Source organism: Eucalyptus grandis, chromosome 9, assembly GCF_016545825.1.
Source record: "Eucalyptus grandis isolate ANBG69807.140 chromosome 9, ASM1654582v1, whole genome shotgun sequence".
Taxonomy (NCBI): Eukaryota; Viridiplantae; Streptophyta; class Magnoliopsida; order Myrtales; family Myrtaceae; genus Eucalyptus; species Eucalyptus grandis.
This window is the reverse complement of record NC_052620.1, coordinates 26,773,767-26,793,146: the sequence shown is the minus strand read 5'-3', so window position 1 is coordinate 26,793,146 and position 19,380 is coordinate 26,773,767. Positions and strand designations below refer to the sequence as shown.

Below are 19,380 nucleotides of genomic sequence, written 5' to 3'. Positions count from 1 at the left end.
GGTTTATGTCCAATTGATTTTGGCTTATTCAACAAATAAGTCACTGATTTCGGACACGCTGGCCACTGACCCAGCAATCACAGCTCTTTGTAGAGCTAATTCTGAAAACTTCTAAATATTCCTCCCGCTGCTTCAGAGATGATTCACCATAAATTACCAGTGACCTTTTCCACCCTTCTTGTCTTCCTGGTGGTCCCTTACACCGGTTTCTTATGCCACATATGGTAGGGCATAGAGTGCACTCTAACCCAAAATGAAAGTCTCAATCATTATCAAAGTTCCTGATGATGAGTTGGAAGACAGGACCATGTGAACCTTCAGGTGAATATATCTCTTGAACAAACCAGAGAACAAATGCCTCACAAAATTGGGATAAAAAAAGGTAGTTCCTATCTAGATGCGTTTCTAATCTTTGTATGTAGTACAGGAGATAGGGGCACCAAATTAGGCAGACGAACTTTGCCCTACACCACGCATTTCTGTTTTCTCTGTGATCGTGAGCAAACACATGGTCAGAAATCTTAGAAATGTTCACATCAACCACAATCTCTTCAGATTTCCGTAGGACCTAGGAGGAATCCTGTCTTCAGGAGATGTGGGGCATCATGTTTGCTCCAATAATGAGCTCTAGAGTTTCATGAGGTTTGGCAGACATTAACATGTGAACTCCCAACGGCCAATGTCTCTCCTTTGGCCCTATATGCTGCAACCTCCTGTCACTCATTCAGCTTAGCAGATAAACTCACTTGCCATCCACTTACCCTATATATACATTACCAAACCATTGCTTCTGCACCCAAATCAGAATTCAATTTTCTTCCTATTTCCTTCCAGCGAGTGGCATAGCATCTTCCTCAAGTCTTTCCTCTTGAAAAAGAGTTTCCAGACACGTGATCATGGGGATCAGCTTGCCAGGAAAAAAGTTGCGGCGGTCTCTATCTGGTCGCAGAGAAGGAGATTCTGCACCCTTGGACGTTCCAAAGGGGCATTTTCCAGTTTATGTAGGAGAAAACCAGAAGAAGAGATTCATCGTTCCTCTGTCATACTTATCTCGGCCTTTGTTCCAGGACCTGCTGAATCAAGCTGAGGAGGAGTTTGGCTTCGATCATGCAATGGGAGGCCTCACGATTCTGTGCAATGAAGAAGTTTTCCTCAGCCTCATAGATGGATGATCAATCCTGACTAGAGAACTCCTAGATAGATTAGTCAATACACGTGACACGATTTTGTAAACAAATTTTACGACCAGTGTAGATCTTTTTTCCTCTTGTTTAGGGAGTAACAGTTTAAGGAGATAGATGTACAACTGAAGATGCAATGTAGATCAATAACATTGATTCTCTATATGTGGATATCTGGTTTTCCTACTGATCAATTCGTCATTTTGGCAATGACTTTGTGCTGGAAGCAAAGAAATTCAGTCTAAGGATATATACTTCATTACCAACTGATCTTCAGAATGATCAGACTCTGCTAGAGGCACACTTGTTTCCTCCTCTTGTTTTATGTGAACTGACAATGGTTCGAAGAAAAGAAGTATCCAAGAGTTGCTTCTATATGCTACTGTCCAGAGTTGCAGTACATTGTTTTTCTCACCACGACCTAACTAAGAATTGGCGTATGACAAGGATTGGAGACCAAAAGGTCAATTAGATCTTTTTGTAAATCAAGTGAATAAACTGAAGGCTAAAGAATAGATTGCAAAATGAAATCTGCATCTCCATCGAAATTTTTCCCTCACGAAGTTTACAGGGCTGTTACATCTCATTGAGCTGTTAACTCTCATTTTCCCACTCTTAACTTCATATATGCCAGGAACCTGCTGGCTGGATCTTGTAATTTTTCCATAAAATCAGCAGATTACAAGTCTGCAGCCCCAACGAACTTTTAGGCAAATGTTTTGCCTACCCTCTTGAATTTTTTCACTTTTTAAGGACTGAATCTCTGTAATTTCCAGTTTTTTCCGCAACATTTTAATTTTTTTGTCTACTACATGTTTTACTATAAACCATTCATTGATTCGGAGGCAAACTACAGCAAAATATGCAGCTAGGACACAAATTGTGGCCAATGGACTGTATTTAGATTAGAACCAACTATTTTTATACAGTCAATACAAGACTTGTTATATCCAGGGCGTAATATGCCACTTCACCGAACCTCATTTTCTTCCCAAAACCATGTGTAGGCAAGGATCATTTTCAGATGACCCTACTACTCGTGTGGCAACATTGGCTGATTTCTCAAACATGTTGGTCAGTAAAAGTGGTACACCATGTTCCACCAAATTTTAACAAGAGGCTCATGCCACCACTCTCTCCAGGGAATTATCAGGACCTCTATCAAATGTTCTGAAGTGGGGCATTGTGTCTTCAGTTTCAATCCTCAAATAGACATCATTAGTTCATTAGCTTCAAAACAATACCATGTGACCTCTTAAAGGCTTATGTTTCTTACCTGGGCCATGCATGTTAGATGACTATTCCTACACATATTCAACATGGCACATTAAATTCCACCTAGAGCTCATCTATACAAGTAGAACCGATCAATGAGTTCTACAAACAACATAGAACTGATCAATTCACATTCTCTTACTAGAGAGATAGCAATACAATTAAGGGTCGATCTTGTTTTCTCCTCTAAAAGTTTATGCAGAAATATAATCATGGGAAGCCATTTGCCCATTGTCAGACTCGCTAAGTAGATTCTTTGATGATCTCTATTTACTGAAAAGCAGGCAGTTCCAATGGCCATGGGTATGCGCCGGGGCTATTTTGCAGTTTATGTTGGAGACACCCAGAAGCGGAGATATGTAGTTCCAGTCTCTCGTTTAACTCGGCCTTCATTTCAAGACTTGCTAAGTCGAGCTGAAGAAGAGTTTGGGTTTGATCATCCGATGGGTGGCCTTAGGATTCCCTGTGAAGAAGTTTTCCTCAATCTGACATCTCACATGAACAGATCGTGAGAGATACCAGCAAGACAGATTAGGGAACACATTAGGTTCATTTTAGCAAATAGTTGTGACTTGTTGGTGTAAAATTTTTGCCTACCCTTCAATACAGGGAAAAGTATGTAGAAATGTACATTATAATGTCCATGAATATTAAAGATAAGCATCATTGTGTCTTGCCCCTTCCGCAATGAGGTGCCGGACTCGGTCGATCACCTCTTTTTTGGTTGTCACGTTACCTCAACTATTGCCTTCTTTTGGGTGACTAGATGTGGTATTCCTTGGAGTAATAAGCCTTAGTTGGGCTTCGGCCTTGCTCTCGGGCAAGGAGTTTTATAAATGCATTGGCCGATTCTCTTTTGGAGCACTCTGCCACATCATTTGGTAGAATAGAAACGATATTCTCTTCAGGGGTGTGCAGATTTCTACTTCGGCTATGAAGATGCACCTTCTAAAGGTTGTTAAAGATAAGGCTTGCACCTTCAAGAATGTGGAGGATTCCCCAAGAAACAAAAGAGTGCAACGTTCCTGGGAAGTGGACCCTGCTATCTTCGACGTCTGAGTTGGCCTTGCTTGGGTAGACACTTGGTGCTGCTTTGTGTTCTTCCTTTGGTGTGTTGTCTTGTTTTGGTGCTGTCGGCCGATTGGCCTTTTTTTTGCTTCCTTTCACTCATCATGAGCCTGTTCATCTTGAGTGACAGTTCTTTGAAGCCGTTTGTCTGTACTTTTTGACCTCCCCCTTAATATTACTTACCTTATCAAAAAAAAGAAAAAAAGAAAGATAAGCATCATCAGCTTCTTTGAGTATGTTCCACCATATTTTACAGCGTTTTTCAGATCTGAAGCCAAAATCAATTTATGATGTGATGAATGACAAAGATACAATCTAGACATGAAACTTCTATCTTATAGCAAAAGAACAAATGGTTCACAATGGGGGTCTGCATTTGTTTCACTATTAATGGAGTTATCTTGCAGGAGGAAGTAGAAAAATGGCATCTACTCTGTGTGAGATTTTCCTACTGCAAAAGATGATGCGATTCAAGCTCTTCTTATATCATAAGATCCGACAATCTGTTGGCTTCTAGCCTCTAGGGATGCTCATGAACAGAAATAGTGATGAATCTTTTATCTATGTTCCATGGCATACTAACTTATGCAGTTTTGACCCAAAAAAAAACTTATTCAGTTAAACTCAACAGGAAAGAAAATGTTTTTCTTACTTAAAAAATGTTGGTCCTTCGGTGTAAGCTGAATTGTCATCAATCTGGCTCGTTTGTCTATTTCTGAATAAAAGCTGCCAGCTAAAACTCTTGTTTGTTAAAGTGAAGAGAGTGAATGATCTAGAGGCACAGATATAGATGTGGGAGATTAGTTAAGCTAGGAGATTAGGCACTTTCTTCGCCATCAGGATATAGTTTTCTGGTTTCTTTAGCTTTTTCATGAGCCAGGGGTGACACTTACCCAAATCATTCCTTTTGTTCTGGCTAACCAGTCCTATTCTTAAGTTTAATTATTGGCAGCACTTTGGGAAAACAGGTTAGAAGTTCATTCAAATCCATAAAACATATTTGCAGCTCCTTCACATGGATATTTTCGGACTAACCAGAACCCAAAGTATTTGAGGCAAGAAATATTGTTTAGTGATTGTAGATGATTACTCAATGTTTTCACGGGTCTTCTTTTTAGCAAACAAAACAGAAGCCTCTTCTTTTTAGCAAACAAAACAGAAGCCTTCTCTTACTTTTTAAAGTTTGCTAAAAATGTTCAAAATGAGAAAGGCTACACAATTTCCAACATCAAAACAAACCATAGGAGAGAATTCAAAAATCAAGAGTTTACAAGTTTTTGTAATGAAAATTGTTTTCAATATGTTCTCTTCCCCTTACACTCCGAAACATAATGGAGTTATAGAAAGGAAAAATCAGTCTTTGCAAGAAATGCCCAAAACTCTATTAATTGAAGGTAGAGTTTCTTCTCACTTCTAGACAAAAGCAGTCTCTATTGCTTGCTATATAAATTAACAGAGTATCTTTTAGGCCTATCATCAATAAAACCCCATATGAAATCTACTAAGGCAGAAATTTATACCTTCATGTTTTTGGTTGCAAGTGTTTTATATTGAAAAATACAAATGATCGTCTGGGTAAGTTTGAGGAAAAGTCAAAAGAATGAATATTTCTCGGATATTCTACAACAAGGCATACATAGTCTTCAACAAAAGCACCTAGACTGTTGAAGAATCAATGAACGTCAGATTTCAAGAAGCCTGTCAAAATCAACGTGATCCGACTTGGCTTGAAGAATCTAAGTTAGTCTCAAATTTAACAAAGTCGGAGTCTCCTGGATAGGATCAGCCTTCCATTGAACAAGTTTAAATTGAAGATAAAAAGAAAGAATTAATAGAGACAGAGCCACAGGAGACTCTTGAAGAAAGTAACAAACTCAACAATAATTGAAAGCACAAATTAAGTCATCTTAAAGACCTCATTATTGGTAATATAGAAGAAGGGATCTAAACCGAATCCAAAGGAAAAGAAGATCTAAATGCTTTAGCACTTGTTTCTAAAGTAAAACCAAAGGGAATAGAAGAAAATTTATCCGATGAAAGCTAGATAGAAGCAATGCAAGAAAAATTTGATAATTCAAGATCAATGATGTTTGGAAGTTGGTTCCCAAACCAAGAGGAAATTTTTTGATTAAAACTAAATGAGTGTTCAAAAACAAGATGGATACAAAGGGAAAAATGATCAAATCAAGGCGGGATGCGTGGCACAAGGATATGCACAAGAACAAGAAATAGACTATGATGAAACATATGCACCTATAGCTAGGTTGGAAACCGTAAGGCTGCTACTAGCTTATGCATGTTTTCATAACTTTAAACTATTTCAAATGGACTTCAAAAGTACTTTTCTCAATGGTTTCATTCAAGAAGAAATCTATGTGGAACAATCTCCAAGATTTGAAAATTCTAGAAAATCAGACTTTATCTACAAATTGAAGAAAGCCTTATATGGTCTAAAGCAAGCACATCATGCTTAGTACGAAATGTTGACTAAGTTTCTAGTGAATAATGATTTTTTTTTTTGAGCAAAAGTGAGTAATGGTTTTAAGAAAGTATGATTGACACCAATTTATTTATCAAAAAAAAAATGTAAAGACTTCTTACTTGTTCAAATATATGTAGATAACAACATCTTTAGTTCTTCTAATTAGCTTATGTGTAAGAAATTTGTTAGGTCTGTGCAGAAAGAATTTGAGATGAGCATGATGGAAGAATTGACATTCTTTTCAAGTCTACAACTTAGACAATCCAAAAAAAGAACTTTATTTATCAAGAAAAATATACCAAAGATGTAATCAAGAAGTTTGGTATGGAAAACTGCAAGAAGACTGAAATTGCCACATCAAGTTTTTCAAAACTTAATAAGGATGAAGATGGAAAGAAAGTGGACCAAGAGACCTACAGAAGCATAATTGGTTCTCTTCTCTATCTTACTATTTCTCAACCTTATATTTTATTTAGTATGTGCATATGTGCTAGGTTTCAAGTTAATCCTAGAGAATCACACCTTAGTGTTGTTAAATGCATCATCAAATATATTGCCATCAATCCGAAATTAGGTCTGTGGTACCCAAAATGAGGAGACTTTACTTTATTCGGATACTCAAACGTTGATCTAGCTAGATGTAAAGTTGACAGGAAAAATAATTCAGGAACTTGTCAACCTCTGGGACAGATTATTTTTTTTTTTTGGGTAAAAGGTAATAGATATAATGAGGAAAGGCCAAAAGTACAAAAGATTACAGCATCAAAAACTTGCACTCAAGATGAACAATCATAATGAGTGGAAAGATCCCATGATGTAAAACACAAGGCAATGCCCAAAAGAAGGCAAACAACAACAAGAAAGGCACGGCATGAACAACCGGCAAAGAAACAAACACCTCAACGAAGGAGGAGAGAGACGTCGGCTCCAAAGCACCAATAGTTCCTTCAAGCATCGGCCAAAACTAGGGTCGATTACGGGTCCCCCGAAAAGATAATGGGATCAATGCCCCAACTCCTTTGCAATCTTCTGTTTCTGAAGCTATCTTCAATATTTCTGAAGGTGCTAGCTCTATCCCTAACCACCTTAAATAGATGGTTCTTCATAGTTGAGGTGGTAAGGGATTGTTCTCTGAATAGGATGTTATTCCTATTTTTCCAAATAATGTGACAAAGAGCCCCAAAGGAAAAGTGAGCAATGTATTTAAAAAAGTCCTTACCCTTCAAGAAAGAGGTGGCCCAATAGAGATTCTCTCCCCAAGACCTGTTTTGCCAAGGCAAATTGCATCTCGCTGCCCAAAAGAAAGCAACATCAGCTGTGACAGAGCAATCAAAAAACAAATTATCTATAGAATCAGGCAACCCATTGAAGAACACACAAGATCCCCTCTCTATTCTACCATGAGACAATAACAGAGATTGTGTGGACAATTTGCACTTAGCCATGAGCCAAAGGTTAAGCTGATACCTTGGCGTGATTGCATTATCCCAAATGAAATCATGCCAAAAGACAATGTTCCGCTTGTGCCTAATGGTTTCCCAAGCAATTGCTATCGTGAACCAGCCCGACAGGTTTCCCCTCCAACAACAGCAATTTGCTACCTGAGTAGGGGTCGAAAGAGGATAATCCCATGACTCAATGATTGTTTTGAGAACCTGGCCAACATCAAAGAAAATATCTAAAAACTGAGGCTTGTCTAGATAATCCTAAGCTGTAGATAAGCGAGTCTGAGGATTAAATTCAGTAGTCCCCTAGGGTGCCAGTTGTCGAACCAAAGAGAGACCGAGTGGCCATCCCCAATCCTCCAAAAGAAGGAGTTCCGAAATTCACTCCTAGGACTTAGAAGCTTCTTTCAAGCCCAAGAACAAAAGGTTGGCTTCTTAGCGACCCAAAAGTTCTTGCCCTTTAAAAACGTGGAATGAACCCATTTGCACCACAAAACCTCTTTATTTGAGAACAAGAGCCATACATGTTTCAACATGGCAGCCTTGTTACAATCTTTAAGTCTCCTGATACCAAGCCCTCCTTCCTTCTTTGGAAGGCACACATCCTCCCAGGCAATCTTGGCACCCTCTCTACCTAACTCTAGGACTTTCCAAAGGAATTGTCTGAGCATTTTCTCAATCTGATCGATAACAATTACGGGTAAAACAAAAACACTCACCCAATAGGCTTGGATAGTTTGAAGAACTGACCTGATGAGCTACAAACGGCCAGCCAGAGAAAGGAATAGATGTTGGTATCTTGGTTCTTGAAGAAATAGAATATTGTGGCCCTTTCAACCATAGAAGCAGAATATGTTACTCTTGGTAGTTGTTGCTCTCAAATTTTATGGATTCAACAACAACTAAGAGACTTTGGAGAATAAGTTTCCTTCCTTATCAAACAGGTATGAATATCTTATATTTATTCAAATTTTTATTGACCATTTATATTTCTTGGGAATTGTTATCTTTTTTTGTCATTTCTTGATTTTTCGGAATTCATATAAAAAATTTTGAAAACTCTTTTAGTAATTTTTCAAAAATTCCAAATTTATAGTTATTTTCCTTTTGCACCTGTTTGTTTGCCACGGTTTATTTTCTTTAAAGACTCTTTCTTCTCTTTTCCTTTTCACGAAATCATTCCACAGTAAACCCTAAAACTCAAAAGCATTTTCTCTCTCTATTTTGATCATCTTTCTCCTTGCAAACCCTACTTCGTAAATCTTAACCTCAATCGTTTTCTTGATCACCATCATGTCTTCCAAGCCTTCCAAGTTAGTCTCAATTTCTTCTCAGCAGAAATCATTCTGCATAGCCAGCAAAGGGCCTTGGTTCATCATTCAAAAAAAAAAAAAAACTCATACGCATTTTCATCTTATTGGAGAAGAATTCCCGCATAGCACAAATCGACTCTCTGTAGAGCAGGAAGTTACTTAGAATGCAACTCCCATCTCCGTAAGGAAACTTGATGTTCTCCTTAAGCACTACAATTTCTTAAAGAAATGAGGAAGCCCTACGAATTTCATTACCAGTTTCTTAAGAGAAAATGGGTACGGTAATGAGACACTATTTTTGAAAGCCATGAGAAATTTGGGTTTGGTGAAACCTAGACAAACGGAGGAGGGGTTCACTGTATTTCTAGCTAATTCTCAGTTTGGGACTGAGAGTCAGACCAAAGGTAAAAAGGAAGACGATGATCAGAGAATGTTTAAGAATTTTCAACCCAAAATGGATGTTGTGACTGAGGTTATTGGGTCTAGAGGAGAGTTGTTTAGATTTAAAGAGCATAATGAAGTTTATGCGTAGATGTTGAATTATAGTGTGATTAATCCGCACACTGTAGATTTTGATTTTCTAGAGACAATTAAAGTGCTTTTGAATGAAAAGTTTGCTTAACTTCAAATGTAAAATTTCTATTTGGAAACGTCTGGTGTCTATCCAAAATTATCTATTTACTTCCATTTGAATTTGTCCATCTTGGATCCTATACATATTCAATTCACAATATGCAAAAAGGTCTTTGATATGGGTGTTGATTCACTAGTTGACATTCTGAGAGTAGAAAGAACCGACTTTATGTCCATCAGTGTCTCGAATGAAGAAGTGATTAAGTTTCTAGTGAAGGATAAAATTATAAGGGGAAGTATGGCCTATTCTATGATGTCTGCTTCAATCATTCTATTCCATAAAATTGTCATAAACTGCATCAGACCTAAGGCTGCTTCAAAGACCGATGTTTCCAAGTTTGAGGCAAAAATGATGTGGGCTATTTGCAATGGAGTTGCCTTCTCATTGCCACACACTATTTTGCTACACATATACAGAACGGTGAGGAAAAAGAAAGGTCAACTTCCTTATGTTGCCTTGGTAATCAGGCTCTTTAAGCACTTACAAATTTAACCTCCTTCAAGTTTTTGCTCCAAGACCCTTGCTTCTATGCAAATTGATTTTAAAATAATCTCCAAGATGAGATGAAAAACATCTCTGATGTTTGGGAAGTTATGAAGAAGGGGTTCGCTAGTTCGATCAATATAGGGTCAACAGCTGAGGAAAAAAAAAGAAAAGGGAAGAATGCAGTTTCCAGGACTCCCAAGAGGAAAAGACCTGCCTTACTATTACAAGATAAAGACGAGGAAGAAACAGATGAGGAGACTCTTTCTGATATTTTAGCAAAAATTGCTATAGGAGACCCTGTCACAAGCATAGTAGAATCTGAAGAAGAAGTTGAAGAAAATGAGAGAGATCAAGAAGATGAGACGATTGAAGATGCTCAACAAAGGTGCTGAGGATGCTGAAAAGAAAGTAATCAAAAAAGGAGAAAACATCCTTGCTCAAAATGAAGGCACAGAGGCAAGGGGAGTTGATGAGAAAACTTCTCTTCAAAAGCAACATGCAAAACCAACCTTCAATGATGGTATGAACCGTTCTCCACTAGACGCTGAAGACATTTATGCCTCTCATTTTCCTGAAGACTCAATTAGCGACAAGTAGAAGGAAGCTGAAGTTTAGGGGGAGGAACATACTTCAAGGTACAGCCTGATCTTCCTCAGTGCTATTTACTGAGGCTGGTGCTCAAATAGACGAGGATGCAAACTATCTGAGGATGGTTGAACTCCTTTTGGAGATTAAGGAACAGTAATACTAATGGGGTTGAGATCCAACAGATGCGCAATTCTCTTCATGCCAAGATAGAGGGGGCCTTTGGATAATGAATGGCTAAAATAGAGGAAACTGTGCAAAAACACTTGGAAGACTTTCAACTTGTTCGAGTTCCCAAAAATCCCTGAATTTTTCTAAATCTCTCATCTCTTTGCGTGCTTTCAATCTTTTAAATTTGATGGTTTGATTTGTTGTTTTGTGCCCCTCTTGATGATGACAAAAAGGGGGATACATAAGCAGATTTTTGTTTAATGTAACTTTTGTGGTTGATGTGTTTGCAAGTTTATGGTTTTTGTGACGGCTATCAAGTCTAATGTTTGCATATACAGTTTGTCTATTATGGTCACATATACACTAGTTTATAAATTTTCATTAGTTGTGTTGTCTAAGTATTGTTTTGCAAGTTTTTATTTAAATCTGTATGAAAATTTTGTCACCATCAAAGAGGGGGAGATTATTGAGAAAACTACTACCAACTTTTGAAGTTGGCAAAACTTTCTACTTTTATCCTCTTTACTTCTACAGAATTTTCAAAGACTCTTAATAGTACTTTTCCAGAAGTACATCCCTCTTTGACAAGTCCAGAACGAAGAATAATCCAGAACCAGACCCAATGATGTTGCGACGCAAATCCAAAATAAACTTTGTCTAGAAACAATTCTTCAACGACTATCTTCTGATCAATGATTTCACTTACCTTATTCAAAAACGTTGATTAAGTCAATTATATATTGAGAAAATCAATCTCAAAGATAACTTTCATGTAAGGAAACATCACTAATGGAAATCAAGATTCCGATTATATGAGCGAGAAGAATCAAGTGGATCCTATCTTCAACAGCCATAAGATCTAATTGAATTATTCTATCCAATGGCTTGATTGGAAGAATTTCCTTTAGGGAATGTCAACGGCTAGTGTTGCCTGGAGAGTATTTAAAGGAAAGTCATTCGGCCAAGTTGAAAAAGGGAACGTGAAATTAGAATTCCAAAGTCTAAGGCTTCTCTTAATCACTTGTCTTCATTTGTGAGCATTACAAATTATGATCAAGAGAGAAATACACAAAAAGAGTGTCTTAGTGAGTTAGAGAAATCTACCACTGAGTGTTTACACTCATAAGTTATAATATTCTATTGATCATATAGTGAAATCTAACCAGTAGGCTGTCAACACAAAATAGTAGGCGTAGGCTTAATCTAAGCCGAACTACTATAAAATTCGTGTGCGATTTTCTCTTCTCTCAACTCTGTTTATTTTAAGTCGATTGCACAATCTCTAGTTAAGAAGTCTAGCGTTCCTCGAAACTAATTTTGTTTTTCATCCATGTTGAGAGAGAGAGAGAGAGAGAGAGAGAGAGAGAGTATTCTACGTATTGTATTCTCTTAATCAAAAAAGAATTACAAGAATACATACAATATATATATATATATATGTAACCCTCTCAACATAAGATTAACTATTAACTATTTTACCCTTATTATTATTTCCTAACACTCCCTCTCAAGTTAGGATGTAGATATCAAACAATCCCAACTCGTTACATAAAAAATTCTTGTATGTTGAAGAGTGATCTCTCCTTTCTGAACTTTTTCTCGTATAAAGTGACAATCAACCTCAATGTGCTTCTTTACCAAAAAAAAAAAAAAAAAAAAAAAAAAAAACCTCAATGTGCTTGGTTCGCTCATGGAAGATGAGATTGTTTGCAATATGAATAGCTGATTGATTGTCACAATATAATATCGATGGTTCTGTTGTTGACATCCCAATTTCTGACAATAACATCCTCAACCAGAGCAACTCACTAGTCACATGTGCCCTTGCTCTATATTTTGCTTTTGCACTTGATTGAGAAACCACATGTCGTTTCTTACTCTTCTAGGCAACTAAATTACCTCCAAGAAATACACAATAACCCGATGTAGATGTTCTACAAGTAGAACATCCAACCCAATCTGCATAAGAAAAACCTATGGTATTCAGGTGGCCATAATTCTTGAAAATTAGTCCTTTACTTGGTGCTCCATTCAAGTATTTGATAATTCGAAGCACAGCATGCCAGTGAGTAGTCTGAGGAGAACCCATGAATTGGCTTATGACACTAAAGACAAAAGATATATCAGGTCTCATGACGGTAAGATAATTCAACTTACCAACTACTCTCCGATATTTCATTGGGTCATGTAATAATTTTCCATCTTCCGCATCAAGTTTCACATTGGGTTCCATAGGAGTATCAACCGGTTTTGCTCCAACAAGTCCAACCTCATCAAGAATGTCAAGAACATATCTTCTCTAAGTTAAATTTATACCTGTATGCGAGTAGACAACCTCAATACCTAGGAAATACCGCAAATGTCCCATATCCTTAGTACTAAATGGTGTATACATAAATTGTTTGAGTCATTGAATACCATCAGAATCACTACCGGTAATGATAATATCAACATATACCACCAGAAGAATACAACTAGCTGAGGAGATAGAATTGAAAACTGAATGGTCTACTTGACAACGCTTTAATCCAAACTTAATAACAACATCACTAAACTTACCAAACCAAGCACGAGGAGATTGCTTGAGTCCACACAAAGCCTTATGTAAATGACATACCAAATTCTCCCCCTGAGTAACAAATCTAGGTGGTTGCTCCATATACACCTCTTCAGCCAAATCATCATGTAGGAACGTAATTTTTATGTCTAATTGATGAGGAAACCATCCAAAATGTGCTGCTAAAGAAATAAAGACATGAACAGATGGAATTTTGGCTACAAGAGAAAAAAAGTGTCATCATAATTAACACCATATGTTTGAGTATATCCTTTAGCGACCAATTGTGCCTTCAATCGATCTATGGTGCCATCAGGGTGAACCTTAACCGTGAAAATCCAATGACAACCGACAGGTTGCTTTCCCACAAGAAGGGTAGTAAGCTTCCAAGTGCAATTCTCAATAAGTGCTTTCATTTCATCCTCCATGGCTTGTCTCCAACCAGGATGAGCAAGAGCTTCAGTAACATTGCTAAGCATAGAAATAGAGGACAAGGACGGGACAAAAGTAGAGAAGGTAGGAGATAAATGATCATAAAAATGAAAGTTGCTAATAGGATGACAAGTACGAAGATAATCAGACAAATTAGAATAAAGTGTATAACGATCCACAGGACACCCAACACAAGATCATGTACCTTTTCGAGTAGCAATGGGTTGATTAGGATCAGGGGATGGCACAGCAATCGATGAGGGATTAGATGAATAAGGTGATGGCCGTACCTCTGTAATGGGAGTTGTTCCTTGTCTATGGTAAGTTTGATTAGCAAACTAAAATCCTATTGACGATACTGGAGGAAGTGAGATTGGTGGAGGAATTGGTAAGACAGACTTGTCATTATTAGGAGACACTATAGAGACTGTTTGAGTACTATAATATGGTTGGTCCTCAAAAAATGTCACATCTGTTGATACAAACACTCGGCGACTAGTAGGATTGTAACATTTATAGCCCTTCTAAGTTCGAGATTACCCAATAAAGACACATTTATCAGCACAAGGAACCAACTTATCAAGACCTGGAGTCAAAGAATGGACGAAACAAACACATCCAAAGACCCATAGGGGTAATGCAAAGGAAGACGATTTGGATGTAAAATAGAGAAAGATGTCTCCCCCTAAAGAACGGAAGTTGGAAGCCGATTAATTAAGAAGGAGGCTATAAGAATAGCATGGTCCCAAAATGCTTTCGGAAGATGCATGTAAAACATAAGACAATGAGCAACATCAAGAAGATGACAATTTTTACGTTCAACTACACCATTTTGTTGTGGTGTATATAGATAGGAAGTTTGATGAATAATGCCATGGGAATCAAGAAAATGTTAAAAACCAGAGGCAACGGCAAGATACTCTTTGGCATTATCGGACGATAGAGTTTTCACAAAAGTATTATATTGATTCAGCACCTAAAAATAGAATTGACGAAAACAATGAAAAATCTTAGTACGATCTTTTATTAAGAACAACCATGTCATTCGGGAAAAATCATCCACAAATGTAACAAAGTACCGGAAACCAGATGTATCAGAAACACGGCATGGACTCCATATATTTTAATGAACCAACTCAAAGGGACGAGACAAACGACTTTGAAAGCGAGAAGGAAAAGAGACTCTATAGTGTTTTCCAAACTGACAAGCTTCACACTCAAAAGTACTCACAGACTCAAACTCTAGAAACAATCATCGAAGAATGTTTGGTGGTGAATGACTAGCACGACAATGCATCTGATAGACATTAGTGGATGTGTGCTTCATAGCTATTGCAGCTATCACCTTCTTGTCTAGATAGTATGGGCCATTTGATTCATGTCCCCCACCAATCATCTGTCCAGTCCTCAAATCCTAAAAAACACAATGAGAAGCAAAAAAGGTTACGGAACAATTTAGTTCTTTAGTTAATGAACTAACGGAAATTAAATTATATGAAGATTTGAGATGATGGACGGATGATAAAAAAAGGGAGGAACTCAAATGGGCATCTCCAGTGCCAGTAATTTGGGAAATTGAACCATCAGCTAATGTAACAGAGTTGGACACCCTAAGAGGTGTAAAATTTAACAAAGACAACAATTTAGAGTTACCAGCTATATGATGAGTAGATCCAGAATCTATAACCCAGGAGTCTGATACTGTAGAAAGTAAACAGGATGAACTACCTTTTGAGCTATGTGCTAAAGTTGTAGTGGGAGCTAAAGTTCCTGTCACTTGTTGGAAGCAAATCCAAGCCTCATATTATGCATGTGTCAATGTAACCGAATCTTTTGTATTTTGCACATTAGTAGGATCTGATTGAATTGGTGAGGAAGAATCTTCCACTTTAGCAAATGCAGCAATTGTGAGTCGAAGCTTTGGATGAAGCGTGTAGCAGTAAGATTCAGTATGTCCAGCCCTCCCACAATGGTTACAATGATGTAAGATAATTATGATGTCTAGTTGCAGTAAGATAAACTTGTACAGCTTTAGATCATGATAGATAGTTAGTGCCATCCAACTTGACAGATGTCAATTGGAAATGTGTCAAACCAGTAGATAATGTAGAAGCCATCAGTATTAACTCCACCGAACTCCAATAATGCAATTAGCCAGATAAGTTGAACACAAGAATCGACCGAACCCAATAAGAATGACACAATAATCAAGCACTTAACTCCAGTTGTGCAATCAGCCACAAAACAACCATTGCAAGGAATTTCGTTCTTACAAGTAAATTGTGCAATCATGCCACTAAACAACAAACAGAAATAAGGGTTCAATCGATCCACCACTGAGTCAATATACCTCATTGAAAGGCCATAAAATCATACCAACCAGCACTTCAAAGATGACCAAAAATCATCAAACACTTGAAAGATTACTATACGCATACCAACTAGCACTTCAAGAAGCAACATACTTCAATGAGAATCCATATAAGTATACTAGAAAACAACTTCTGATGCCCTCAATTCGGGTCTTTTTTTTTTTCAATATATATATCTGGTTTGGGGTAAAACCCTTGCAGAACCAAAGGCTTCCGAAATCCTCAAGATATATGAAAAACACAAAATCTAGATCACAAGACAAACAAAGACCAAATCGTGCAATCGGTCTTCAATCCCGTCATCAAGAAAGAAGGCTAAACACATACCAATTTTGTTGGATGGGTTTTGGCAATTGACGTTGGGCAGTAGTTCTATCCAGATCTACAGGACAGGCACCGATGGGAGGTAGCGGGTGACGACGATGATGCCGGTGAGGGGTGGCTACGATGAGGGACGGATTTGGGTCTGGAGTTCAAACCTTAGAAAACCAATGGACAGATTTGGATCTAGGGACGATGACTAAACGACAATGTGGGCGTTCTTTCTGCTCTGCTGTCTAGAAGAGAAGCACGCTGCGGCAGCAGCAGAGGATCTAGATCTAGCGACGGCCTTCGCCGCCGAGCTGTGGTGGTGGTGGGATTGAAGTTTTTTTTTATTTTTAACCGTGCTCTGATACCATGTTGAAAGAGAGAGTATTCTACATATTGTATTCTCTTAATCAAAAAGGGATTACAAGAATACATACAATATATATATATATATATATATATATATATATATCCCTCTTAACATAAGATTAACTATTGACTATGTTACCCTTATTATTATTTCCTAACAATCCAGACTTTGCTTGCAACTTATTTTACTTTGAGTTTATTTGTCAAGATTTCTTTTAAACATCTATTCCCCATCTAGGTGTTAAATCTAACTTCTTCAAAGACCACAAAAACAAAATAAAAACAGAAGGCAAAGTTATACCAAGCTGCTTTACTGGTCATTCGGTTTCGAATGTTAATAATTAAAGTTGATTTTAAAAAAAAAATCAATCTCTGATATGACCAACCAAAGAGCACAACCTTCGGGTTTATGTCCAATTGATTTTGGCTTCTCTAACAAATAAGTCATTGATTTCGGACATGCTGGCCACTGACACAACAATACGGCTCTTTGTAGAGCTAATTCTGAAAACTTCTAAATTTTTCTCCCTCTGCTTCAGAGATGATTCACCATAAATTACCAGTGACCTTTCCTCCCTTCTTGTCTTCCCGGTTGTCCCTTACACCGGTTTCTTATGCAGGATGGGGTAAGGCATGGGGTGCACTCCAACACAAAATGAAAGTTTCAATCAATATCAAAGTTCCTGATGATGAGTTGGAAGACACGACCATGTCAACCTTCAGGTGAATATATCTCTTGAACAAGCCAGAGAACAAATGCCTCACATAAAATCCTATCTACATGTGTTTCTAATCTTTGTACGTAGTACAGGAGAAAGGGGCACCATATTAGGCAGATAAACTTTGTCCTACACCATGCATGTCAGTGTTCTCTGTAATAGTGAGCAAAAACATGGTCGGAAATCTTAGAAATGTTCACATCAACCACAATCTCTTCAGATTTCCATAGGACCTGGGAGGAATCTTGTCTTCTGGAGATGTGGGGCATGATGTTTTCTCCAGTGATGAGCTCTAGAGTTTCATGAGGTTTGGCAGACATTAACATGTGAACTCCCAACAGCCCATGTCTCTCCTTGGCCCTATATGCTGCAACCTCCTATCATTCATTCAGCTTAGCAGATAAACTCACTTGCCATCCACTTGCCCTATATATACATTGCCAAGCCATTGCTTCTGCAACCAAATCGGAATTCACATTTCTTCCTATTTCCTTCCAGCGAGTGGCATAGCATCTTCCTCAAGTCTTTCCTTTGAAAAAAAGTTTTCTGGCACCTCGTCATGGGGATCAGTTTGCCAGGAAAAAGTTGCGGCGGTCTCTATCTGGTCGCAAGGAAGTAGATTCTGCACCCTTAGACGTTCCAAAGGGGCATTTTCCAGTTTATGTAGGAGAAAACCAAAAGAAGAGATTCATCGTTCCACTGTCATACTTATCTCAGCCCTCATTCCAGGACCTGCTGAGTCAAGCTGAGGAGGAGTTTGGCTTCGATCATCCAATGGGAGGCCTCACGATTCCATGCAACAAAGAAGTTTTCCTCAGCCTAATAGATGGATGATCAATCCTGACTAGAGAACTCCTAGATAGATTAGTCAATACACTTGACACGATTTTGTAAACAAATTTTACGACCAGTGTAGATGTTTTTCCCTCTTGTTTAGGGAGTACTGGTTTAAGGAGATAGACAGATTACAATTGAAGATGCAATTTAGATCAATAGCATTGATTTCTCTATATGTGGATATCTGGTTTTGCTAGTGACCTATTTGTCCTTCTGGTATTCACTTTCTGGTGGAAGCAAAGAAATTCAGTCTAAGGGTATATACCTCATAACCAACTGATCTTTAGTATGATCAGTTTATTCAAGTGAATAAACTGAAGGGCTAAAGAATAGATTGCAAAATGAATCTGCATCTCCATCAAAAATTTTCCCTCGTGAAGTTTACAGGGCTGTTACATCTCATTTAGCTGTTAACTCTCATTTTTCCCACTCTTAACTTCATAATAAGCCAGGAACCTGCTGGCTGGATCTTGTAATTTTTCCATAAAATCAGCAGATTACAAGTCTGCAGCCCCAACAAACTTGTAGGCAAATGTTTTGCCTATCCTCTCGACTTTTCACTTTTTAAGGACTGAATCTCTGTAATTTCCAGTTTTTTCCCCAACATTTTAATTTTTTGTCTAATCCAGTATATGTTTTAGTATAAACCATTGATTGATTTGGAGGTGAAGTACAGGAAAATGTGCAATTAGGACGCAAATAGTGGCCAATGGACAGCATTTAGATTAGATCCAACTATTGCAATGCAGTTAATATAAGACTTGTAGTATTCAGGGCGCAATATGCCACCTCACCGAACCTTATTTTCTGCATAAAACAATTACCCCATGATATTAAACCACAGCTAAGCAAGGATCATTTTCAGGTGACCCTACTACTCGGGGCAACATTGGCTAATGTCTCAAACATGTTAGTTTGTACGAGTGGCACACCGTTGTTCTGCCAAATTTTCACAAGAGGATCTCGTACCACCACTCTCTCCAGGCAATTATCAGGACCTCTATTAAATGTTCTGAAGTGGGGCATTATGTCTTCAGTTTCATTCCTGAAATGGACACGTTTAGTTCATTAGCTGGAAAACAATACCATGTGACCTCTCAAGTGCTTATGTTTCTTCCCTGGGCCATGCATGTTAGATGACTTCC

General features: G+C 37.9%; 1 protein-coding gene across 1 annotated transcript; it reads left to right on the top strand.

Moving 5' to 3' along the window:
* Nucleotides 1–2,180: 2,180 nt before the first annotated feature.
* On the top strand, nt 2,181–18,372 carry LOC104420558 (auxin-responsive protein SAUR68). The gene is made up of 3 exons (XM_039302495.1): nt 2,181–2,255; nt 2,741–2,824; nt 17,909–18,372. Exons 1-3 carry the CDS (start codon nt 2,181–2,183, stop codon nt 18,230–18,232), a joined length of 483 nt encoding a protein of 160 aa, XP_039158429.1. The 3' UTR covers nt 18,233–18,372.
* Nucleotides 18,373–19,380: the final 1,008 nt, after the last annotated feature.

Coding starts and splice junctions, on each gene's coding strand:
- LOC104420558 (XM_039302495.1), top strand. CDS start 2,181: ATGTGTAGGCAAGGATCATTTTCAGATGACCCTACTACTCGTGTGGCA. Junction 2,256..2,740: donor CTGATTTCTCAAACATGTTG/GTCAGTAAAAGT, acceptor ACTGAAAAGCAG/GCAGTTCCAATGGCCATGGG. Junction 2,825..17,908: donor AGCGGAGATATGTAGTTCCA/GTCTCTCGTTTA, acceptor CGAGTGGCATAG/CATCTTCCTCAAGTCTTTCC.